Below are 26,573 nucleotides of genomic sequence, written 5' to 3' on the forward strand. Positions count from 1 at the left end.
ACTAAATGAACCGATTGCTGCAATAAGCCTTTATACACTAATCCATAGACAGGTTCTTTCCTTTTTCTGTGTTTCTGTCTACGTTTTCCAGGGTTCATAAGCATTGACTGACTTAAGTGAACGACACAACTTCGTCCAACGCCTCTAAAGATAATACATTACCCTGTCTCTCAAGAGCCAGCTCCCTGTGCTTAATGCATCAGCAACATCAATTTGATTTATTGCAGGAACAACCCTTGTTATAGATTTGATTTGGTACTAGGAGGATAAAAAAATATATAAAATGCGGTGAACATGATCGAACACACGACCTTCAGATCTTACGCTCTTGCAATGAAGCGTGCTTAATGCATTACCGTCTCTCAAGAGCCAGCTCTGTGCTCAATGCATCAGCAACATTAATTTGAGAACTATTGTTATAGATTTGATTTGGCAGTAAGAGGACAAAACAAAAAAATTATATGCGGTGAGCGTGGATCGAACACGCGACCTTCAGATCTTCAGTCTGACGCTCTCCCAACTGAGCTATCCCCGCTGAGATTCATTTTGTATGAAATAGTTAAATTAATTTTGTATCAGGCGTCTCTGTGCCAATCTTGTCATCGGTTTAAATTGCTGTTTTAACTTTATAAAAGTCCTTTTTAGATATCAATTAGTGTTTTTAACAAGATAATAGATGTGAGGATGACAGACGAAGGCTTTGACACCTTCAACACCATCATGGCAGACCACCCTATCAACGACTTGATTTAAAAAGTGCCACTTTACATGGCTAGGCATGAAATAACATTGACGGCGTTCCTACTTCCTAGCTGTAAGGGAACAAGAATGGCGACTAGGAAGTAGATGTCGATGTTGAGAACTTTGATATTTGTTTAATAATTCATTTTTAAAGTTTGTCCAAATAATTACATTGCACAAACAAATCATATTTGATCGAGTGTAAAGCTTACATTCACGAATAACTCCGAGTAACAGGTAACATTTTGAGAATCGAGGTAAACTTTAGAGAGCAAGATAAAATTTTCCCTAACAGATAACTCTCCTTGGATAGTAGAATTATATTACTCGAGCACACAGCAATAACAACAGACAGATTGGCCATGACTAAGCCTTAACATTGAGCCATTTCTAAATGCAGAAGAGATGAGGAATAAACATCATGGATTTTAGAAAGGGAGAAGAGAAGAAGCTCTGGCAATAAAACCTTGATACTCAATTTTAAGTTGACAGAAACTACTACATTTTTTTCTGAGCAACTTCGATGTATTGCTCGGCAAGTTTTTTCACCTTATCTCCTTCCTTAATGAGAAAGTTAGCGGTTTTGGCATCACCATGGTATCCCATCACTTTATCGGTGGTTCTCCCGACGACCCATCTGTATTGCTCGACTGTAATCACTCCGCTTTTGCAAAGTGGCCTGATGTGTTCTTTGATATATGCCTCAACCTGAAGCACAACAAATAGAGTTGTCGACTTGAGATAGAATACGAAAGTTTAGCATGTTTTAAATTCATGTGCAGAAACTACACCATAAGAGTCGAGGCTTTCCACTGAAGTTATAATGTATCTCATAAAAAGTACATAGTGCTGGAATTGTAGGAACCAATGGTGTCTTGATTTCTGCATAGACTAGTTTTCTATGCTCATGATGGCTTGAGCTAATAGATAGAAGTCCCCTAGTTCAATTTTTATCCCCTCTACCCTTCTCTGTTAATATCACCTCTGTCTTTGCGCATATTCTGCTCTCTGATAATATCTCATCCTTCGATCCTTCTCTCTTCTCCTCCACTTTTCACCCTACGCTACTTTTGCTACTTTTTCTCCTTAATCATCGTTCATCCAGACAGTTGTTCATGATTCTAATCCTTAATATAGTATCTAAAGATGGAAGAACAAAAAAATTATGAAGTTTCATTCCAAAAGGAGAAATATTTTATGGTCTACTCAATACTCCTTGCATAGCATGGTAAATGCAAATATGGCAACTAGTTCATGCTACAATCTTCAACATGTTTGAATTTACAACACTCAAATATTCATTACCCAAAAAATGTCAGGTATATGGCACATTCATTTCTACAAGACATAAATCTTTAAGAATATTCATAAAGAATGCTTACCTTTTTGTAGACGGAATGAGATGGCTCGGAAGAACTAGAACCACTGGGCTTAGACAGTTCCACATTAGGAGCAACTTCACAACTTAAAGAATCTGATGAACTTTTTCCTCTGGAAGATACACCTTTCAGAGGAACCTCGTCACCAAGAACACTATTCTCAGATAAGCTATTGGTTTCCAGCTTAGGCACTGCAGATCCATCTTTTGAACTATCGCATTTATTTTTATTAATGATGCCACTTGAGCTAGCATCTTCCCTCTCCATCACATTGCTGTCCTCCCCAATAACATCAGTTGATATTGTTAGAGGTTCTTTTTTTGGTTCATGCAACTTGTTGGGCTCGGGTGAGGAGAGTTCATTGAGTTTTTCTTGTTGAAATATAGGAGTTGAAGAATCAAACTTAACTAACACATTTCCTTTGCCACATGAATTGTCTTGCTGAAGTAAATTCAAACAATTAGATGATGGTGCCTCAACCACCACATTATCCTGATTATTGACAGATAACATTTCTGCTGAACTCTTAGATTTGGAAGATGGTGCCTCGACCACCCCATTCTCCTGATTATTGACAGATAACATTTCTGCTGAACTCTTAGATTTGGAAGAATCATAGTTGGAATATTTAAATGGTTCTTCTGGGGGTGATAGGATGCTCTTTATTGTAACATTTCCATTTTCTGATTCTGATCCTTTTGAAGAATTTGCACAACTGGAAGATGCAGAGTATACGTCATCATCTAACTTTAACTTTGAATCTTCATGTGTACACTGAGGATGGATAACGGGAAGGACATTTTCAACTTTTTGATGTTCGCTATTTGGCCCCACGTCATTATTGTGATCCTTTATAATTCTAACAGGGCTGCTAGGGGGAGAATCGCAAAGACCAGCAACTCTCAGTATTTCTTCAACATCAGTGAACCCAACTGGTGTTATCTTTGAGATAGTTTCTTCGGTATCCTGTTTTTTACCATTTTCAGGATTTTCGACTCCCTGATCCACACTACAATCTTTGTGTACCATTTGACCAAATGTAGTTGCATCTGATTGAAGACTAGTGCACTGAGATAGAATTTGTGCACAAAGATTTATGTAAACCATCTTGCTCTTTGATCTTTCTGAAATGTCCTTTTCTACATTAATTGCATCAGCTACAGCCAACTCAACATCAGCAGTTCTGTGAATCACAGATAAATTTGTTCTCCTTAAATAATGCTCAGCCATGCGGTATAGTTGTGCCTAGAACAGAAAAGAAACTCTGAACATTCATCTCTTGCTTTAAGAAAGCCAATGGCAATGAATAATTAAGTAGAATATGGAAGTGTTTACTTCTAGATAAACTTATGAATCAAATAGTTATAATCTAGAGAATAGCACAAACTAGAACAGAAATAAACCAAAATGGTAAGAGATGGATTATTGAAGAAGTATACTTGTTCTAAGTATTCATCTACTGTTAATATTATGGCTACAATGCATGTAATCTACAAAAGCATATATTGCAGGGCAATATTGTCTAGAATTAAGCACCAGGCAATTGGGGTTATGCTTGCAAAAACTGTAAGGATATCCTTCTCTGTAGGTAGAAGGTATGTCTCAAAAAATGAAGAGCAAAGGCATAAAATGATTAAATCAATGTCACACCTGCCTGACTGAAAATGGAATTATATTCTGGCGTCCAGGTGCTGGAACCGGTCTCATGTCACTAGGAAGTTGGGCCTAGATAGTCAACGAAATAAAAGAAAATGATATATATGTCAACAAGAAGCTCTAATAACTACCATAACTAACAATCCAACAATCAAACATGTACCAGCAATGGATAGTTTCCCTTGAGTAGAGCTCCATCTACTTGAATGTCTTGAACTGCCCTTGAACTCGTAGATGCATTCTTTCTAGCAAGAATTTCCATTGCCCATTTCCTTTTAGCACTCTTGTCCATGGCAGATTTATTATCTGTCTCCTTCAAATTTGTTGAAGAAACAGATGTCTCCTTTGAATTTTTTGCTTTGCTTTTGAGAATACTTGCAGCCAACACTGGAGAAGTTCCTGATTTTTGTTTTAGAGCAACTGGAGCACAATAATGCTTTCCCTCATTACCTGACAGTTGTGATTTAGTCTGGAGCTTTGAACCTTTTGTTATATTGGCAACAACATCACATGAAGCATCATTAGCAAGAATTTTATCCTTCTCCTCGCCAATCACAGCAGAGAGAGGCTTGATATCATCCTTTCTTGGGAAAACTGATGCATCAGCTAAGTATACTCGAGATAAAATGGAATTTTTTGCATCTCCTTCAGGACCCAAATCCATACTCTCGGAGCAAGGAGCTGATACCTTCTTTAGAAGCTCAAGAACCGACTGCAGGGTCTCAATTTTTTCAGGCTTTACTTTAGGACATCTGTGTTTCCAGAATTCAATGTCCCAATCCCTGTCCCAAGCTCGTCTTCGCCGCCCACTTGTTGTAGCATAAATTTTTTTGGTCAAGTTTTCACGTATTTTTCCTTTTTTGAGTAATTGTTTCCTAATTCGAAGATTAGGCTCAAACTTATTAGTTACTTCAATTCTAGGTTTCATGATCACTTCACGAAATGCTGTTAAGAGTTGGCTGTGAAAGGTACTATCCTTAGAACAAGAAGTTTTATCCTGAATAGCTTCTTCTATCTCCTTTCCCAGTTTCTGAACCATAATTTCCTTATCTGCCTTATCTCCAACTCTTCTCATGATCTTCTTCACTCTAAGCCCAGCCAAATCATCTGTGTTTCCTTTAAGTTTGTTTACTCTTCCTATTTGACCATCGTGGGGTTTATGTTTACGTTCTCGAACAATACTCATTATATCTGGAGGCAGAACTCCATCTTTTGCAGTATATTTTCTATTATCATCTTCATTATCTGTAACAGCCTTCGAATAGATTGGAATATTAGCATTAACTTGACTTCCTAAAGGTTTCATCAGAGATATCTTATCTAATTTAAGTTTCTTTGAACACTCCACAGTTTTAATTTCAACCTGTGATTCCTGTTTTCGCTTTCCATTTTGCTTGCTTATGGAATTTACATCCCTGCAGAGTGAAGATGAAGAAATGAAATGAAACTAGAAACTGAACTTGCATAAACTCAATTAATAGAATGAATTGGAACACCATCATTTGTTGGAGGTAATTATTTTTTTACGTTGCTATATATATGTGAGTAATTTACTAATGAAGCATTAATTAGTAGTTCTACTAAGTACTAACCACCAATGAGCAAAGTATTATTAAACATATCACAGTAATACAAGTTGAAAATGACCTTAAACAAAAGTGATTAATTTAATGATAACTAATCAACTATTTAGTTTTTGATCTTCTAGGTAGTAGAAAACATATTTCTAAGAACACAGCACCAACAACAAACCCAATTAGTTCCAACACATTTGCCCTACTAGTTCCAACAGATTTTTAAGAATTTGCATACTTTTATCCTTTTTTAGTGTTTGTTACATTGCTTGGAGGTATTCGTGGATGATGCATAGGGAGGACATAAATTTGTCAAAACTTAAAATGGTCAGTCTGAACACAATTACCTCATAAATTCTTGAATTCAGACTTTGAATGCATTGACATTGACATTATACAAGCAACATGCACTTATAGAAAACAGGCAATGGTACTATTTCTTACATTATAAGATCATTGGATTCAACTGTATTCTCCTTCATAGAAACTCCAGCACTGGATTCAATCGTATTATCCTTTTCTGAAGATGCAACTTTAAAATCTTCTTGACAAATGGCATTAACCACATCCTCAACAGAACTAGTGATAATCCCATCTACTGCAGACAAGGAAAACAAATGAAACACATAATTCACTTAGCTATTCCAACTGTCAATGATGGCCACATCAACTGAGTCAGCATTATTTACATGCTAAAATGGTAATCCTCCTGACTTAAGTTAAAAGCATTGGAAAGAGATGTCCTATCAAATTCACTAAGACATTTGAGAACTAGTGAGATTATTACCAGAACATGAGATTTTATTGACAGCAAGTTTAAAACATAAGCTATCCTGTTATCATTGATTTTTGTTTCATAGTTTACTGTTGGAATAGAGTGGTTGCTATTTTGAAGCTCAATGAGAAGATTAATTTATCACATTCCAATAGTCAGAAAGAAATCATCCTCAGCAGAAAAAATAATCTACAAATCAAACAATATCACACCTAATTACCTGACATATTACACTCCTCTGGATTGTGTAAGCTTCTACTAATAACTAATGAATCGTTGCCAGCAACATCAGCTAACTCATCAACTGAAAATTTATTTACAATAAGATCAAATTTTCAACAAAAACTAGTCGGGGAATATGCAACCAATAAACTTTAGGGGGGAAAAGAGAGCAAATAATAGCTGAAACAAGGAAAAAAAACTGCTAATTGTTATATTCAAAAAAAAAACAAAAAGATGAGTAAACAGCAACATAACTTACATTTATCTTGATGAAGTTCAGCAATATTTTGGTAAGACCCACATGACAATGAAAAAGAGTCATCATGCTCATCATATCTAGAAGAATTGCACATTGTTTCTTTTGCAAAATTATCTTCTAGAGGTCCATGCAGTTGAACTTGTGATAACCCTGTTGTTGAATCAAGAATATTGGAAGGTGCACTTGACAGAGATGGCAATGATGAAGGAACTTTTTCCAGTTCATCATCAAGCTGTTCAATTTCAGGTGACCTATCCAACAAACAATTACGGTTATTATCTTCTTCAGTATCCATTCCATCAATTCGGTCTTTGCTGTAATTCAAGTCATTACATCTAAGATTGTAACCAGCAATCTTATCAACTGGAACATTGAGCAGAATATTATCAACATTAGAATTGGCTAAAGATGTTTCATTTTCTTTTCTCGTGTTTGTATTTACATGATTCTCCAATGAAGAACCAACTTTATTTGCATCTATCTGATTCTTTGGAACCATTGAAACAACAACAGCTGTTTCTCCATCATCAGCAACAGATACTGATACCTTTCCAAGAAAAGAATGGTCAATTGCCCATCTAAGTTCAGGATCATTTGAAACAGAATTCACTCCTTGATCTTCTACAGGACCATGATCTACATTTTGTAATCCTTCAACAGATAAGCACCTAGACAATAAAAGCCAAACAGTATCGATAGTTGATACCATCATAAAAACATGAAATAAAAAGAATTACTTACATAATAAATCATATTGGCATTGAATCAATTCAACAAAAGATTGTGTCACAAGCTCAAAACTTAATGGGTGTTATCGTAGCTGAATTACCTAGGACATAACCAAGAACCGATAGATGTGGACTCAAGGTGAAATCCAACGCAAAAGGCATGATACCTGCCTTCAACAGTAACATACATAAGATGTTAAAGCATGTCATACAACAGATGAAAAGAAAATATATAACAAATATAAGCAACATAATATTGGTGCCAAAAAGTTGATTGAATTGGCTAAAATCTAAAGGGGAGAATTAAACTCCAAAGAGAAATTTCTCATCTATAAACTGAAGGATTAGTAATCTAAAAGCCAACAGGAACAACCACCAAATCTTATCCCATTAGGTGTAAAAGCCAATAGGAACTACAGTTAAATTTCCTAAAGCTCCTCACAGACATGGAAGATGAATTATAAGATGGCAGTTCAGTATATGCACCTTTTCAAGGAAAGCCCACAATATAAAATTAAATTAAGACTTAAAGATAATTACTAGCCTAGGAGTTACTGAAGGAAGCTGAATATAGCACAACCATTTCACCATCTATACAATTACCCACTTATGCATGTACCTAGCTTGAAAAATCAAAAATAATGAATCTAGTAGTTTCTTAAGGCTAATACTGTTGAAGGGCTACTAAGCACCCAAAGTTTATTGCAGTCACATAAAGTTGATTAAGAAGAAAATAGAAGATGTATTTAATATCCACCATATGTCACACGAATCACAAGCAATTGATGTGTCAAAAGCTAAATCATCTTCAATTGTTGCCAATCCACTTCGAACCTTGCAACCATCACCATCCAAACATGCAACTGCCTGAAGGAGAATATAACTGTATTAGTACTGATTGCAAACTACAACATGCAATGGTGGAACAGTGCAAGGAGAACATCCTTACATCTTCACTGATGTAGTACGAAGGAAATGACAATGTATTGTTCTTCCCTTGAACACTCCAATCCTCATCTCTATGAAGAAAAGAAAGAAGGTTGATACCCATATTTCTCAGACAATAGCATAAAAAAGCATTTGAGACTAGACATATGCATGGTGAATGTAAAATTCAGCCTCCTACAGATAAAAATCATGATGCATGGTAATAGAGGTCTAAAGATGAACTGTCAACAAAATCTTTTTTTATATCAATTTCTGCCAAAAGGTCATACGTTGCTGACCCTGTGTGCCCTACACGACTGGCCCTACAACCATCTGTAGAGAGGTAAATGAGAAAACTGAGTAAGCCACCACATGGGGGATATTTCTCCTCGCTTCGCAGGGAATCTACCCTTGCCCATTTCTGCAAATCTACCATGTGGTGACCAACTCGGCTATGCCCAGGAGGCATCTTTTTTTGTATCAATGCTGCAAAAGGTTGGAACCGCCAACCCAGCGGCCCCCTCAACCCGGCCCCACAAGTATGAGAGGGAGTAAATCACGGTGAATACGGGCCCAGCTATGACATGGTGGTCTCAAGTGTTTAGCACGGACAGATATTGATGTTATCGCATTTGCTGCCGCAGACCCTCGACCTCTCGACTCATGCTGCAAGAATCCATGTCATAACCAGTTGATCCCGCCCGTGGGGGCATCTTTTTTTGTATCAAGCTTCTATAGGCAATGGCCAACAAAAGATTAACAATCAGTCACAAGTAAAGAAACCATTAATTTTCAAGTACAACACCTAGAAAAACAGCTTTAAGACACAAAAAAAATCTTGAATGGCTAATCACAATTTTAAATTGTTGTTTGGCATGAAGGCTACAGTGAAAAAGCTGATAGCTTCCAGAAAAGCTAAAAATAAAAGAAAACCACCACTGCACTAATTTTTCAAGCAGCTTGCAAGAAACCATACAAAATTCAAGAATTAAAACTGATCAACATGTTGCAATCCTCCAGGTATCAGTTTGCCTATTTGCAGTAATGCAACAGGAATGCATCTGTCATGTTCAATCTCCTGATGGGTGCGGCCCCATATTGCCAAGTCACTAAGCATTCTCCAAGCCATTCAAGATGCTTTATATGCAGTAAAAAATGAGAATAATGGTAGATTACCAGTTATGCAAATATTAATAAATAATACTTAATAACTAATAACTTAAATATCTAAGTAATTAACAATTAATATTAAACTTCCATAATGCTTAATATATTACCAGTTATATCTTATTCTTAATAACCTGTATATCTAATCATATCAGATTATTGTTAATAATATTTTATGATTAGTAAATCATACAAGATTATCAATATATTAATAAATAAAACTTAAAGAGGTAATTATTGATAACATATATTATTAGCTCATGATCATTTATAAAATAACATTATAATTAATATAATATGATAACTTTTTACATGAATAGTAGTATTAAACTATTTACATTGAATACTCAATTTAAATCCTCAAGAAAACTCTACATCTGCTTCACTGTTTCCTGCCTTGTTATCAAGCTCCACCACTATCTATTGTGAAACTAGCTATGCTAATGTCTGCGCAAGACTGAGCTTCACTGCAATACACTGCATGATAAAGATCTAGATGCAAAGATTTTTTTTTTTAATGCAAGCATTGTCATCTAGACCAACCCCACTTAGTGGGATAAAGCCTTGGTTGTTGTTGTTGTCGTAAGCATTGTCATCTAGACGGCAAATCTTGGAAGAGTTTGTGCAGGGAAGTGTTCACTGTTCAAGAGTTTCGTGTGGCAGAGGTGTTTGTGCAAGAGGAGCTCAGGGCTTTGAATGAGAGAATAAAGTTTGTGAACTTTATTCTTTTTTATAGTTTGAGAACTTTCCAGTCTGACCACCCAACATCCAAAACTAGGCAATTTCACATTAGCACCTAGCTAATGACACCTGCACAGGCATGTGCCAATGCATTCATCCTCATTTCTCCTTGGCAACTAGGCAACTGTCTAGATATCTTTTAAAAACTATGCTCATATGTCTGAGAGTTGTTTAGTGATGTTAGCAATGAAGGAATAATATTTAACCAACACATATCCTTCATTTTCCAATTTGAGAGAATCCCAATGCTCGTTAATGCACCAAATAGAAAGTGAATGGAAAGACCAGGAATCAACTTATAATAATTAATAACGATATAAATGTACTGGCATTATTATTAGTTCAAAAAATATTACCTGGAAAGCAAGTAATTCTCAACACTAGCACTTCCAGTGGTGTCATATACCTACATTTATGCCACACAAATAATGAGATATGGTAAGACGATGCCAGTTATAAAATTCAAAATGAATATGAAAGATGCAGATCAAATCAAGATCCAAATGAAACATATACACAGCAGATTTAGTATTGGTAAATACATGAGCATCTATGTCAATTATAGATGCACCAATGCAACAAGACAATGACCCATTTGAAGGACTAGAGAGTTGCTTTGCCTAAATAATATACTCACTGGCAAACAAGTGATAAGGCGAAATTCATTTTTACAAATTGGGCAGCAATTTGTAATGGTAGCCCAGTTGTCGATGCAGGCAAAGCAGAACCTGGAATCACATATGAAATAGAAGTAAAAGAACTAATAGTGCCATAAATAATGGAGTAAAATGATGAACTACAACATTAAACTACACAAGAATGACGTCAGCATCAAGGCTCATCATGAACCAAATAATCATGCAAGAACATGGAACAAGGTTTGTTCCCTCTAGGTGATGATCCTAGGTGCAGCAATAAGCATGGACCCTATTAAAATTATCTGAACAACTGCATGAATCATTAATATCTGACTACGGCATGTATTTAAAAGAACGAATGTAGAATAAGGAAAACAACAAAAAAGCCAATAATAAAAAGAAAACAAAACACAATCTAATAATGAATGTTAGAATCACCAGCATGAAAGAAAAAGGAAAATAACAACATAAGAGTGACAAGATTGGTGGAATAGGTAATCAAAAGAGCAACTCAAAAAATGTGCAGAGATAGCTATTGTCAAATATTTGAACTATATATGCATGAATATAAAAGTAAAATGTACTAAATAAACAATTTTAAGAAGACTGAAATTTGCTCGATAAGAATTTAGCAAATGAACCACTTAACAATGTTTCTTGAATATTTTATCATAACTAGGCCGGTTTATCCTACTAACACAAGTATATCCTAAGCACTATAAGACACCAAAACATATATTAAGTAAGAAATTGCATGACCTGTATTTTCATACCAAAGATAATAATGGAAAAAGATAAGTTGACTATTCAACCCATCATCAACATGGCATACCAATGATTGCAGCAATCTAGAGCCCCTCGATCAATGACTACATCCATACATATTCCACATCTTTCATTCTCAAACAAAATATCTTCCTGCAAAGATGATGTGCACTATACAAATGTCAGAATGCTAAAAGATCAACATGGTTAATTCTGAAATGGAATATCCTTATGGAAGAATGATGAATAATATATAGATATATCGTGCCAGCATAAGAACAAAGTGACCCAAGTAATAGCTAGGCTATGTTACCAATATTGCATTATTACAACCAATTTCTTAGATGAGATTATCTACATAGCAATGCACACCGCCTGATGCAATAGAATCCTCTTAGCTAAATACAGGATACTTCAGTTAAATTGTCTTTGATTTTTAAGTAACAATGCTTTGCACAAATAAAATTAGGTGATGCTTGGCTAAATAAAAATTCACTTATGAACAAGGATATTTAATTTAGAAAGGAAATCAAACATTTAGATTCCCTTCCTAGTTATTATGTATCAAGATGGAGATGCAAACAGTGTTAATCATGAAGGTAACCGTACTTGCAAATGTAACAAGTAAACCCATAGGCAATTCAATAGGTCTCCCGGCTCCCCAGTGACAACTATGCTATGCAAAACATTATTGGCATCAAAGTCCATTATATAGTTAATTTTATACATAAACTAAATCAATAATGAATGGAAATTCAAAAAAAAAAACTTTTGCATCTTCTATGAGGTATTCCAATTCTTGAAATTTGGTTCACTTTATTTTTGACAAGAAACTATTGCAATAAAGAAAATATGTCATTAGTAACAGATGGAGAAGTTACGCAAATGTCTCAAATACTGAGCCGAGAAGGAATTACCCTATCATCTTCATCTTCAACTGTTTCTATATATTCTCCTTCATTAGTCTCCTGTAGATACATTTTATTGTGAACCCAATACGTGATCTGAAAAAGTAAGAACAAAACATCTCAACACAAAATAGTTAAACAAATATCTACACTAAGCTATCATGAAAGTAAGCTGGAACATTCGTTGTAGCTCAAGATCAGGAAGACGATAAGATATGTTCCAACAACGAATTTGTTAACAAGGAAAAGCATTAAAGGGGAGTGATGAGTTCCTGATACTGTTGAAATTGGGCCCTCTAGAACCCCTCCAGAAATTAGCCGGAAGCTAAAAAATCCTGAGGAATTCATTTGGAATCAACAACAAACTGTGGGAAAAAAAAGAATCAAAATCAGAGAGATTCTTTTCCAACCCGGCTGATGCCAAGGTGGAATCTTGTTTCCAGAGGGTAAGTAAGGTTGACTTCACGGGACTGGTTGAGAATCAATCTGAGAAAAGAAAAGAGAGGAAGAAACTAAAGATAGAAGTAAGCGGAATAAAAGAGAAACAAGAAACAACCTTTCGACCGTAGACTGTTCAAGCACAACGGGCAACGCGTATTCCTGCGACGGACCGATCGAACGGGACACTTAACCAGCTCAGCCACACTGCGCGAAAACGTGGGTGATGCGGGAGGCCGGTGGCTGCGCTGACTTGCCTATGCTTTGGAATCTCCTCGCTCTGGAATATAATTGAGAATGGAAGAAAGGGGCGAAGGGCATCGTCCGCCGGCGACGTAGGAAGTGGGCGGCGAAGGGTTTGTTGCCGTCGTCGGAGGGAACCCGCGTGTATTGGACGTTATAATTCCGGCCCGTTGCCATACACAGACTTTTGTTGGGCCAAGTTAATCAACAATTGGGCCGTTTTTAATGGGCCGCGCCCTGTTAAAATAAGTGTCAACCAGCCCATTTGCCGACCTCTTTCCTGAGGCCTTTTGAAAAGGAAGAGAAAATAAAAAAAAACACAGAATAATAAATAGAAAAATATGAGATTTTTGTTTTTTTTCCCTCAAAATTGATCAATAAGTTTATCAAATCATTTACTTTTGAACAAACCACATTCTTATTTTAATTTGTCTTACCAATTCCAGTCTCAGTTAGAATTTTTTTTGGTTTGCTTGCAAGTTCATAAAAAAAAATTTAATTTCCTTCCAAACTAAGATAATCTTTAAAAAAAACTTCTTGCATGGTTTTTGAAGGGAAAACTTTATGTAAACTTGAATGGTTCAATGAAACTCTGAATGAATGCAAAGTTAGGGTATAAAGAACACAACAACCGTTGGAAAAATAAGATTAAATATCGAATTTTATATAGAAGTCACATTGAGCGTGTTTCTTGAAAGGAACCTAAAAATCAAAATACAATCTGAAACAACTTTGTGTAGATTACACAGATAATATTGCCACATAACGTAACACCCAATCCATTGTTATTGGTGAACTAATACAACTTATAAAAAAGAAACATTATAAAGAAATTAAGGCTCTTGCACCATGAAATTATTAGTATTAGTCTTAGTACCAATTATGAGATAATTGAGAAGGATATTTTTTTCATATTTCATTAATTAATAAAAGGTAAGTTAGTTATTATATTTAATTCAGTTGAGTGAGTGTCAAATGAATAAGTATAATAATATCCTAAAATAATAAATTCTAATATGCAATATATCAATTGGTTGAATTGATTTTGGGATATTATAAATATATATAGGATGTTACTCTTAACTATTTTTAGTCAAGCATTAATATACAAGGACAATATTAATGCGTTGAGACTATCATGTAGGTCCATGGATGACTTAATCTCACAAGTCATGGATATACGATATTATGTTAACACATGGGTATATATTAGAGAATATATACTGAATGAGCCGCCATTAGAATGTTTCATGAATCGTTATATGAGTGTCATAAGCATTATCATAGTGACTATTAGTATGAAAAATCCTTAGACTTAAAGTCACTATGGTTCCCTACATAAGGAGTTGTGTACTTTAGTATCGACAAATATTACCTGTAACAAGGTAGACTACAAAGTCAATCGCTAGGTATGTAATAAGTTATGTAGAGCGATGTAGATGAGATATATCCCTTCCATATGATGGAGGCGATATCTGTGGGCCCCTTGATTAGTAGGACACAAGAATGCATGATCATGTTCAAATGAATCAATATGAGATAGTGAGATTATTTGATTGAGTGTGTTTACTTAGAAATTAAGAAACATAAAGATTGATAAGAGCATGACATGGTCTGTGCCTCATTGATCAATTTATATATCAAAGATAGAAGGATTGAGTCATATAAGATAATAGACACAGAAAGGTTAGGTTGGATCTCGACAATCTTGTCACTTGGGTAACAATGATGCATTGCTAGATGTCACTTATTGCTTATGTATCTAAAATGATTTTAGATACATTATCAATGTTACGAGAGTTTATTGGGTCACACACAAAGAACATGTTAATTTAGAGACAGATTATAAGGTTAAATCTAATCCGAATTAGACACATTGAGTTAGAGTCGAATGAATTCGGATTAGACACATTGAGTAATGAGTTAGACTCATTGATTTATTAGGTTAATGACTTATTGGGTTAATGATTAATCCAATATACTAAACCAACCCATTAAGATTAATGAATATTAATAGAGATTAATATATCATTAATCAAAAGGAAGATCCACTATAACAAATATGATTTTCCATAGCGCATAATTATGTTATCCGCAGCATGCGTCACATGTTACACAATTGCAAGCTGCTAAAAGTAATAAGACATCGACAGCGCGTGTCACGTGCTGCAGTAAAGAGCATTCATAGTGCACGGCACGCGCTGAGGTTAAGAGTATTCATAGCGCGCAGTGCACTTTGCGACTGCGATTAAGAGTATTCACAGCGTGCACCGCAGAATTACGATTAAGAGCATTTGCAACGCAAGTTGCACGTTGCGCTGCGCTGCGCTGCGCTGCAGTTATATATAATTATAAACATCATACAATTATCATTAATTTTTATTTAAAATATATAATCTAAATTTAAAATTAGATATCATCGTAATTCATTCATCACTTAAAATAGAATATTTAAAATACAATAAAAATATTAATGCATAATTTTTTTATCTAATAAATATTTGAGTCAATTTTACAAATAAAACACTAATGATAAATTTTTTACATCCAAACTTAATACAACATTAGAAATAATTGAAAAAAAATCTACTCTCGTCGTTAACTTAAAAAGTTTACTGGTGCATATGATTTTCTACCCTTCCTTTGTCAGTTTGTTGTGATTCATCACACAGAAGTAACAAAATCATGTCGTTAACTACTAATAGAAACAATTGTATGCTTATTCAATCCAAAAGTAACAAAATCATTTAGTCCCGTACTCCAAAAAGTTGAGCACTTAATATTCTCTATATATATATATATATATATATATATATATATATATATATATATATATATATATATATATAGAGAGAGAGAGAGAGAGAGAGAGAGAGAGAGAGAGAGAGAGAAGGGGGGATCAAACTAAAGTAGCCAAACAAATTTTCATAAATCAAACTAAAGTACGAATAAAGAATTAATGAAATAGATTACAAGCCAAGAATTGACTGACATAAACAACTCGCAAGGTGCAACACCGTAAAAGAACTTTTAAGAACATGAAGAAATCATCTGAGATCATCGCAAAACAATCAATGAATGGTTGGATGCTATTTACCGTGATTAGCTGAAGAATTATCACCTTCTATGAATATGATCTTTCATGGAGTCAAGAAAATTGAAATGATTCAAGACACCAATTCTTGCTACAAGAAGTTGGATATGGATTTGCACCAAGGTGGAACTTGTATTCACATAGTTAGGAAGAGTTGGTAGGCATTCAGGCAGACGAGTAGGGTGATCACCACTCGAAGAAGAACAGAGAAAGCACAGCTCGACAGAAAATAAGCCTGTTAAAACTTGGAACGTTGATGTGGTGTGCACAAAGGATGCTCATATATCTCCATAATGACATGATATTGTCCACTTTGGGCCTAGACCCTTATGACTTTGCTCTTGGGCTCTCCCCAAAAAGCCTCATGCCAATGGAGATATCTTGCATCCTTTTAACCCTATGATCTTTACCAAATCTTTCCAATGTGAGACTTTAATTGAAACCCAACAATCTTCCCCTCAAACGAAGGATCACAATTACTCTCATAGTTCAGGCCTCCCCGCGAGCATCCGGTCATCCTGACCTGCTCTGGGCCTCCCCGCAAGCATCCGCGCCCGGTCACATTGACCTACTTCGGGCCTACCTGCGAGCATCCGGCCACCCTGACCTACTCGCCTCACCGCAAGTACCCGGTCACCCTGACCTGCTCCAGGCCCCCCCCCCCCCCTCAAGTACTCGGTCATCCTGACCTGCTTCGGGCCTCCTCGTGAGCATCCGGTCACCCTGACCTACTTGCTCCCTGCAAGTATTCGGTCACCTTGACCTGCTCCGGGCCTCCCCGCCAGCATCCGCGCTCGGTCACCTTGACCTACTCCGGCCCTACCTGCGAGCATCCGCCCACCCTGACCTACTCGCCTCACTGCAAGTACCAGGTCACCCTGACCTGCTTCGGGCCTCCCTGCGAGCATCTGGTCACTCTGACCTACTCGCTTCCGCACAAGTATCCGATCATCCTGACCTGCTCCAGGCCTCCCACGAACATCCGGTCACCCTGACCTACTTGCCCCTGTAAGTATTCGGTCACCTTGACCTGCTCCGGGCCTCCCCGCTAGCATCCACGCCCGATCACATTGACCTACTCCGGGTCTACCTGCGAGCATCCGGCCACCCTGACCTACTTGCCTCACCGCAAGTACCCGGTCACCCTGACTTGCTCCAGGCCCCCCCCCCCGGCAAGTACTCGATCATCCTGACCTGCTTCGGGCCTCCCCGTGAGCATCCGGTCACCCTGACCTACTTGCCCCCTGCAAGTATTCGGTCACCTTGACCTGCTCCGAGCCTCCCCGCCAGCATTCACGCTTGATCACCTTGACCTACTCCGGGCCTACCTGCGAGCATCCGGCCACCCTGACCTACTCGCCTCACCGCAAGTACTCGGTCACCCTGACCTGCTCCAGGTCTCCCCGCGAGTATCTGGTCACCCTGACCTGCTTCGGGCCTCCCCTGCGAGCATCTGGTCACCCTAACCTACTTGCTTCCGCACAAGTATCCGGTTACCCTGACCTGCTCCAGGCTTTCCCGCGAACATCCGGTCACCCTGACCTACTCCGGGCCCACCCTCAACTTCGTTCAAGGTCGCCCCACATGGTATCTGGTCTAGACCATGACTCTGATACCATTTGTTGCGCCCAAAGGATGTCTACATATCTCCACAATGGTATGATATTGTCCACTTTGGGCTTAGGCCCTCATGACTTTGCTCTTGGGCTCTACCCGCAAGCATCCGCGCCCGGTCACTTTGACCTACTTCGGGCCTACCTGTGAGCATCCGACCACCCTGACCTACTCGCCTCATCGCAAGTACCCGGTCACCCTGACCTGCTCCAGGCCCCCCCGGCAAGTACTCGGTCATCCTGACCTGCTTCGGGCCTCCTCGTGAGCATCCGGTCACCCTGACCTACTTGCCTCCTGCAAGTATTCGGTCACCTTGACCTGCTCCGGGCCTCCCCGCCAGCATCCGCGCTCGGTCACCTTGACCTACTCCGGGCCTACCTACGAGCATCCGGCCACCCTGACCTACTCGCCTCACCGCAAGTACCCGGTCACCCTGACCTGCTTCGGGCCTCCCTGCAAGCATCTGGTCACCCTGACCTACTTCGGGCCTCCCTGCGAGCATCTAATCACCCTGACCTACTTGCTTCCGCACAAGTATCCGATCACCCTGACCTGCTCCAGGCCACCCACGAACATCCGGTCATCTTGACCTACTCCGGGCTCAACCTCAACTTCGTTCAAGGCCACCCCACATGGTATCTGATTCGTACCATGGCTCTGATACCATTTGTTATGCCCAAAGGATGCCCACATATCTCCATAATGACATGATATTGTCCACTTTGGGCCTAGACCCTCATGACTTTGCTCTTGGGCTCTCCCCAAAAGACCTCATGCCAATGGAGATATCTTGCATCCTTTTAACCCTATGATCTTTACCAAATCTTTTTAATGTGGGACTTTGATTGAAACCCAACATGATGACACTGTTAAATTTCAGTTAGGAAGAGAGGAAATTACCTTACGATCAACCGTTGGAGAAATGGATTAGTTAACACTTGAGCCCAGACCTGATTTAGGGAATTTGATGTGCGATGTTTTTAATATTCCATCTATTACAAAAAATTTACTCTCTACACGTCAATTTTGTCTTTATAACAGTGTCATTTTTTAATTTCAACATAATTGATCCTGTCCAAAATCTGAAAGATGACTGGCTGGGAACATGACACTTACTCACTTAAGACTTTTGTGTTCCTGTAAAATAAGGAATATTAGTGTCGGGTCGGGAAAGGGTTCCTGGCATTGACCCTCCGATGCTTAAGTTAGCCCCCGACAATCTCAAGAAATAGAGAACTATAAGTAAGAGATGTAGAGAATAAAGTTGTGCATACCTTCTCCTGTAGACAGAAACCCCCCTTTTATAGGGTCACTATAATGTTTGTGCATGCATCTCAAGGCATAGGCGTATTTTTTTAGGTTTCCTTGGAAAAGACAAGTCAAAAAGTGTCTCTGACACCATTTCTTAAGCAACCATGCAACCTTTTGATGTTACAGTCGGGAAGCTTCTAAAGTATAATTTGTCTGTTGGACATGCTCTGCTTGTAGTGGCACAAACTTCCAAAATGATATACTAAGCTATTTGATGTAGCTACGCGCGACCTGTCGGCGTCCGTCCGACCGCGCTGCCCTATTCGGCAATGCCCCTCAGACCTATCAGCTCGTCATTCTCCTTTCTTCCTGACCGTCATCTTTTTATCTCCATTTGACCGGAAGAGGCACCCGATCAGCGCGACCAGACGCTGCTCAACTTTCTCTCTAAGGTTCGGAGGGCTATCTTTACCAGGTCAGGAAGTGTGTGCAATCTGTTCGGCCATACTCAGTCCACTCGGTCATACTCCAGCCACTCGGCCATGGTCGGTCACCTTGCTTGACCTTGTCTTCCACGTCAGCTGGTCTTTCTTACTTTGACCTAAAACTTCTCCTTCAAGTCTAGTCGAAGGAGGCTGTAAGTCTGGTTGACTGGACCATTAGTATGTTCCTGAGCCTCTCTTCCGATCAAGCGCTCGGCCACTCAAGGCCGCCCATAAACTTTGCTGATGTATTCACATGGTTTTATAGCTGTCGTTCAGTTGTTGAAGGTGAAGACATTCGATTTTATAGTCGTTGTTCGATTGCTGATGGCGAAGACATTTGATTTTATAACCGTCATTCGGCTGCTGATGGCAAAGACATTTTGGCTTTATAGCCGTCATTCGGTTGTTGATGACAAAGACATTTGATTTTATAATTGTCGTTTGGCTCTATCGTGTGTGATACTTAGTTGATTTTCTGACTCTCTGTTGAGCCTTGTTTCCGACTATAGTGCTTCCTAATTGCGGCTAATGTCACCATAATTTCTTGATAATTGCTCAAATCTACCTACATTAATGCAGAGCACTCTCAACCATGCCTTGTAATCATGCTTTCTGCCTTATTATTAATGATACCTGTAACGGAATGACACATGGTGCCTCTGCATGTCGCCGCATGCTTGATGTGACAGACGATTGTTTGGGAGTGATGTGATAGCTGCCTTTTGAATTTAACAGTCATGATGAACTCCTATTTTCTAAACCCTGGATCAGATGGTCTAGAGCGGTCATAGACGGGGTTTTTAAACCTCTACCTTTTCGTTTGGCCCTCGTCTTTCTCCCTCTCATCTTCTTCCTTCCTCGTTCACCATCGACGGTCTCTATTGCTCATGTAAGTTCCTCCTCTTTTTCCGCTCTCACTCCTTGATTCTCATTCGTGATCTCATGACTCATCCTACTTCTCCTCCTCAATCTATTATCGGCCTATGGTATACTTCTCCTCCTCAATCTATTATCGAGCCGAATATGCTGAAAAATTTAAGGCTCGAATTCGGCTTGAAATAGGTATATTCGAGTTCGAGCTCGATTCGAAGCTCGAAAATTTTAAAATGTTTGGTTCGAGTTCGGTTCGAATTAGGGTTCGGGTTCGAATTCGGCTCGAAATATTCGAACATGTTCGCGAACTATTCGAAGTATTACTCGAAAATAGGTTCGAAAGACTCGAAATTTATTTATTTAATATATATTTAACTTATATTAATAAATATTAAGGCTCGTGAGCGGCTCACGAGCGGCTCGAACAATATAATTTGGGTTCGAGTTCGGCTCGAAAAAAAGTTCGAACATGTTCGAGTTCGGCTCGAATTCGATAAATTCGAATACGAATCGAATATTTTTCGAGCCGGCTCGAAAAGCTCGCGAGCCAGCTCGATTCGTTTGTAGCCCTAATCATACCTCAAGTTCACAGCCAATAGGGTTACTGGTTGAAGTGCTGCCGGCAAAGAAACCCTACTGGAATTTACCTCTCTGCCCTGTTCAAACATGTTGTCCACCAACCGAATACCCCAGTGCACAGAACCTCACCTCTGGGAATTCTTCCTCTGTTCAATTCTCAACCACAGATGGTTGCTGCCGGAAGAAAATTCCACAACCAATTTACTTCAACAACCTAATGTCGCTGGTGAGCAAGGGAAAAATATGAATCGATCCCATACATCTCAACCATCAAATGAAACATAATGCCTTACCATCTTGATACACTTCTTCGTCTCTGCCGGCTTCTAATGGCGAAAAAGTAAGATCCGGTGGTGAGGACTAAGGCACGGTGAAGAACTAGGGCTCGCCGTCGGCTGTGGCAACTTCGCCGGGAAGGCTCGGGTGGCATCATCGGCAGAGGAAATCACGGCCGGTGCTAGGTAGAGAAGAAGAAGAAGAACAGTGAAAGGGAGTCGCTGGAGCTCTGGTGGCCGATGCTTGGCGTCGGCTGTGGTGGCGGCAGAGGAGAGGAGAAGAGGAGAAAAGCACCGCGGCCGGCGGTTAGGGCAAGGAGAGGGTGCGGCTCGGCATCGGGAGAGAAGAAATGAACGGCGTCGGGGAGAGGAATAAAAGAGAAAAGAAAAACAAATAAAAAGGAAAAGAAAATAAATAACTTTTCCTCGCCTAAATGGGGTAGCCTAAACAGTCTTTCCCGGGCCCCGTTCTTGTCCCCGTTAACTCGTCCATACGAGCTCCGAAAAATTCCCGAAAAATGTCCTAAAATTCCAGAAAATTCCCTTATTAATATTCGCCTATTTTCTGGTATTTTACACCACACCTTGCAAGATTCGATTCGCGACATAAATAGAATTTTACATTTTTCGATCCTATATTCCTTGAAGGAATGTACATGTATCTAGATCAAAAAATAAAATCCTAATAAAACTAAATACAGCTCCTGCTATATTTTATAATATAATAATGCACACACAATAAAATGCCCTTGACATGTCCAAGGGTCCAATCACACACATAATAACTATAAGTCATAATAGTTGGATCCTGCATCCACAAAGTTAGCACATCCTACTATTATCCTGCCTAAATTATGTATGACATGTGCATAATTAAACTAATACCAAATACACAGAGGCAAAACCCTAGCTCTGATACCAATTGTTGGTTGCTACTCGGAAAACCTAACGGTTCCACTGTACAAAAATTTTATACAAAGGTCTGAACCTTTTCCTAGCTACCATGTGTTCTTTTAAATTAAATTTGGATCACTTGCGAAACTTGACACGTTTGATCCTAAGTTTAATTTATTTGTTCTTTTAGATTTAGACTTGGATCTCCTGCGGAACTTAACACGTTCGATCCAAATCACCTAGGTCACGAAGACAATTAAATATCAATTTCCAAAATCGGCTTCCAGTACTGCATGGCGAGGCACATGACCTTCTTGGATATGGGAGCAACCACCACCGACTAGACAAAGCCTTTTAAGGAAATTAAATATTTAGCCTTCCCATAGTAACCTTAGGTTAACCTCTAAGAATAATCAAATCACAAGGAAAAGAAAAAACAAAAGAACACAATTTCGAAAACTAATTCGAAAAAACTAGAATCGCATGCCTCTTGTATTTGGTATTTTTACATGGAGATAAAACTAACATAATGTGGAAAACAATATTAGTTATACTTTTCTTAGTAGATAATGACCTCTTGATCTTCTACCGTATTTCTCTTCTAATCTCAGACGTTGTGTGGGCAACGATCTTCCGAGACGAGAACCACCTAGCACCTTCTTCTTCTTCCTTCAAGTTTCGGCCAAGCAAGACTTCTAAAGGATGAAGATCTTTTTCCACCAACCAAACTCTAAGGGATGCAAGCTTTCTCTCATTCTTATCCAAGCTAAGATCCGGCCACCAAATAAGACTCCAAGAGCATGAAGAGGTTCGGCCACAAAGATGGAGAGAAGAGAAAGAGAAGAGGCCGACCACACCAAGGAAGAAAAGAGGGAGAAAAATAATAGAGGTTGTTCACCTTGAAGGCACCCAAACCCCCTCTTTTATAATCCTTAGCTTTGGCAAATAAGGAAATTTAATTACAATAAAATTTTCTTAACTTTCCTTGACATGAATTAATTAAGAAAAATTAAATAAAATTTCCTAATAACCCATGTCATGGCCGGCCACCTCATGGAAGAGCAAATAAGGCAATTTTAAATCAACCAATTAAAATTCCTTATTTGTTTCCAGAAATTTAAAAAAATAAAATTTCCCTTTAAAATCCTTTCATGGTTGATAAAAAGAAATTTATATAATTTTAATTTTTCAATATGTGAATAATTTACAAAGAAGAAAAATAAAATATCCTTTCAATCTACAAATAAGGAAAGAGATTTAATCTCTTTTCTTAATCTTTTGTAGAAACTTATAAAAAGATATTTTAATTTTTAATCTCTCTTTTAAATTATATCTTCCACATGAGAAAAATTTAAAATTAAAATTATTTTCTATTTTAATAGGGTCGGCCACCTAAGCTTGGGTTCAAGCTAGGGCCAGCCACCCATGGACCAAGGCTTGGCCGGCCCTAGCTTGGTTCTCAAGCTAGCTTGGTCGGCCCCTACAACATGGGTATGAAGGTGGGTATAGGTGGGTATAGTACTCTATAACTAAGAGGCTACGATAGGGACCGAGAGGAGGAATTGGTTTTGGTCTCCCAATAAAATTAAGCATCCCGTGTTCGCCCCGAACACACAACTTAATTTTATCAATAATAATTCATCCCACTAGAGAACTATTATTGAACTACCGCACCAATCCCAAATTACATTTTTGGGCTCCTTCTTATTATGAGTGTGTTAGTCTCCCTGTGTTTAAGATGTTGAATGTCCACTAATTAAGTGAGTTACTGACAACTCATTTAATTAATATCTTAGTTCAAGAGTAGTTCACTCAACCTTATCGTCATGTCAGACTAAGTCCACCTGCAGGGTTTAACATGACAATCCTTATGAGCTCCTTTTGGGGACATTATCAACCTAGATACCTAGGACACAGTTTCCTTCTATAATCAACAACACACACTATAAGTGATATCATTTCCCAACTTATCGCGCTTATTGATTTATCGAACTAAATCTCACCCATTGATAAATTAAAGAAATAAATATCAAATATATGTGTTTGTTATTATATTAGGATTAAGAGCACACACTTCCATAATAACTGAGGTCTTTGTTCCTTTATGAAGTCAGTATAAAAGAAACAACATCTAATGGTCATACTCAATACACTCTAAGTGTACTAGTGTAATTATATAGTTAAGATAAACTAATACCTAATTACATTACGACCTTCCAATGGTTTGTTCTTTTCCATCTTGGTCGTGAGCTACTGTTTATAATTTATAAGGTACTGATAACATTATCTTTTGTATGTGACACCACATTCTATGCTATCTACAATATAAATTAATTGAACAACTACAAATAAATGTAGGTAATTTGACCAAATGTGATTCTTTTATTCAAAATAAATGTCTACAAAAGCTTAGGCTTTCAGTATACACTCTAACAATTTTACTCGGGGGTGAAACTAAAAGCCAATTGTTGGAGGGAGGCCATTTGCCGGCATCTTCAAGAGCTCACAAACAAAAACCAGGACTTTTCAGGTTTCTCGAATAAAAATAGCTATCTTTCTCTTAAACTCTATGTTTGCCACTGTCACTCATAAGTGCACTTGTTTGATGCTGCTAATTAGGTTTTTCATGATTGACAAGGATTTTCTGATAGAGAACCGATCGATATTAAGAGCCACGTAAGTATTTACATGGTATTCTAGCATAATAGAAAGACCTTGTTCAACTGCTGCATTGTTGGTTTTCATATAAGAATTTGGAGCTTTCTTGGCTTATTTCTACCTATGTGATAGAACTGATCTCTTTGGAGAATCCACAAAGGTTGTGTTTGTTCATGATCTACTGAAAGTGAATACATTCCAACTTTACACATTTAAAGTTTGTACTTCACAAATTATATGATCTCATGAACCACCCAGAACCTCTTGACAATAGAGTGATTACTATACCAATCACATGCTCCTCTAATCTGGCAAAGTTTGCTGGACTACACATATTCTCAAATAATTTCCTTTATTTGATTTTGCTTCTTCATTATTGATTTTTTTACTAATATAATCTCGGTTTGTTAACAGTTCATGAAAACAATTTACTCTAATAAAGAAATTGACGAAGTGCGATCCAAATGGGCGGATTACGTACTAGACTATATTGATTACTAGGTATAAATTACTAGACATTATAATTGACTTTTTTTTCATTCACCGAATTGTCTTCTATGACAGTGTTTATTGGAGATCTTTGGTTTAGTAAAGTATATTGATTACACACAAATAATCAGCTTTGAAATAGTCAAGACTTGTTGGTTAATCTTGATTAAGACTGAAGTTCATGCTCAAATTATAAACTTCACCTCTGAAAAAAAAAGTTTGGATTTGTAAGTTGTTATAATTCGTTGGTCTTTCTTGCAGAATAATTTGATTTTGTGTACTTTTTTAGTGAGGGTTAATTTGAATAAACAACTAGTTTTAATTTTGATTTCTGATACAAGGATATGAATTTAAGGATTTCAATTTATTATCACTAAAAACATACATATGAAAGTTAATGTTAGCAATACTAAAATATCCTTGAATATAGTATTTAATATTAGTGTTTTAATTGTTGTATGCTCCTTATTCAAATGCAAACAATGTTATAGATAATGTTTGAAAGTTCAAGCAATTAAGTTTGGTGTCAGAAATTATACCATTGGTAAGGAAAAGTATTATACAATTTGACAAATTGAATTAACTAAAGGTTTGATATCTATGTTCCTGCATATTTTATTTACTTCTTGTGAACTTATTAGACTATAAGTTTTATTGCATAAGTTTATGTTGAGTGTTCCCATTCTATTAAAATGCAAATAAATTTCCTTTACCTTTAAATAACACTTCAAAAGATGGCTGAACTTCATTTGGGATCATTCTAAATCATTTTATAAATTCTATGGTTGATGGCTTTCTTTTTATCCCTCTCTCATTTTAAAATCAGTTCTGAATTCTGTTTTTCTTTAGTTCTTATATCTACTTCTAGTTTTTATTACATTAGTTCCTATTTTTATACCATTAAACCTAACTCCCTCACTGTTGAAGTATAAATGCAGGTGCACATTGTAGTTTCTTATGTCACTTTCTATAAAAGGTTTAAAGGTGATTGATAGGGATGTCAGGTTTTAGTTGGGATCCAAGTATTTTTTAAAAAAAAAAAACACGAAGAAATAGTCCAAGTATCATTGTGTGGCGAAGTGTATATCAATTTGAATCAGTTTGTTTGTGACTCCATGACTTATGGATTTTGATTCCTTATAGCCAATAATTTGTTTGTTCACTGCTAGCTAACTCCTTTGCCCCCCAATACCTCATTCT

The 26,573-nt window shown here is 37.6% G+C and overlaps 1 protein-coding gene and 1 non-coding gene across 5 annotated transcripts; both read right to left on the bottom strand.

Moving 5' to 3' along the window:
- Window positions 1-462: 462 nt before the first annotated feature.
- TRNAF-GAA lies at window positions 463-535 on the bottom strand. The gene has a single exon. It is a non-coding gene; the product is annotated as a tRNA-Phe (tRNA).
- Window positions 536-1,014: 479 nt separating this feature from the next.
- LOC121975646 (uncharacterized protein At4g10930-like) lies at window positions 1,015-13,320 on the bottom strand. Of its 4 annotated transcripts, XM_042527412.1 has the most exons (17): window positions 13,037-13,320; window positions 12,891-12,966; window positions 12,753-12,815; window positions 12,490-12,576; window positions 11,640-11,725; window positions 10,807-10,897; window positions 10,526-10,575; window positions 8,284-8,353; window positions 8,092-8,201; window positions 7,436-7,501; window positions 6,607-7,274; window positions 6,346-6,429; window positions 5,795-5,948; window positions 3,940-5,191; window positions 3,771-3,845; window positions 2,124-3,365; window positions 1,015-1,449 (listed from the first exon to the last, which is right to left on the bottom strand). In XM_042527412.1, the coding sequence occupies exons 4-17, from the start codon at window positions 12,550-12,552 to the stop codon at window positions 1,240-1,242; spliced, it is 4,221 nt and encodes a 1,406-aa protein (XP_042383346.1). In that variant the 5' UTR covers window positions 12,553-12,576; window positions 12,753-12,815; window positions 12,891-12,966; window positions 13,037-13,320; the 3' UTR covers window positions 1,015-1,239. The 4 variants fall into 4 exon arrangements, with proteins under 4 accessions (XP_042383346.1, XP_042383348.1, XP_042383347.1 ...); XM_042527414.1 differs by lacking the exons at window positions 12,753-12,815; window positions 12,891-12,966 and having other exon boundaries at window positions 3,940-5,031; window positions 5,140-5,191; XM_042527413.1 differs by lacking the exons at window positions 12,753-12,815; window positions 12,891-12,966 and having other exon boundaries at window positions 5,795-5,945.
- Window positions 13,321-26,573: the final 13,253 nt, after the last annotated feature.

The sequence above is a fragment of the Zingiber officinale genome, chromosome 4B (assembly GCF_018446385.1).
Source record: "Zingiber officinale cultivar Zhangliang chromosome 4B, Zo_v1.1, whole genome shotgun sequence".
In the NCBI taxonomy this organism is placed as follows: Eukaryota; Viridiplantae; Streptophyta; class Magnoliopsida; order Zingiberales; family Zingiberaceae; genus Zingiber; species Zingiber officinale.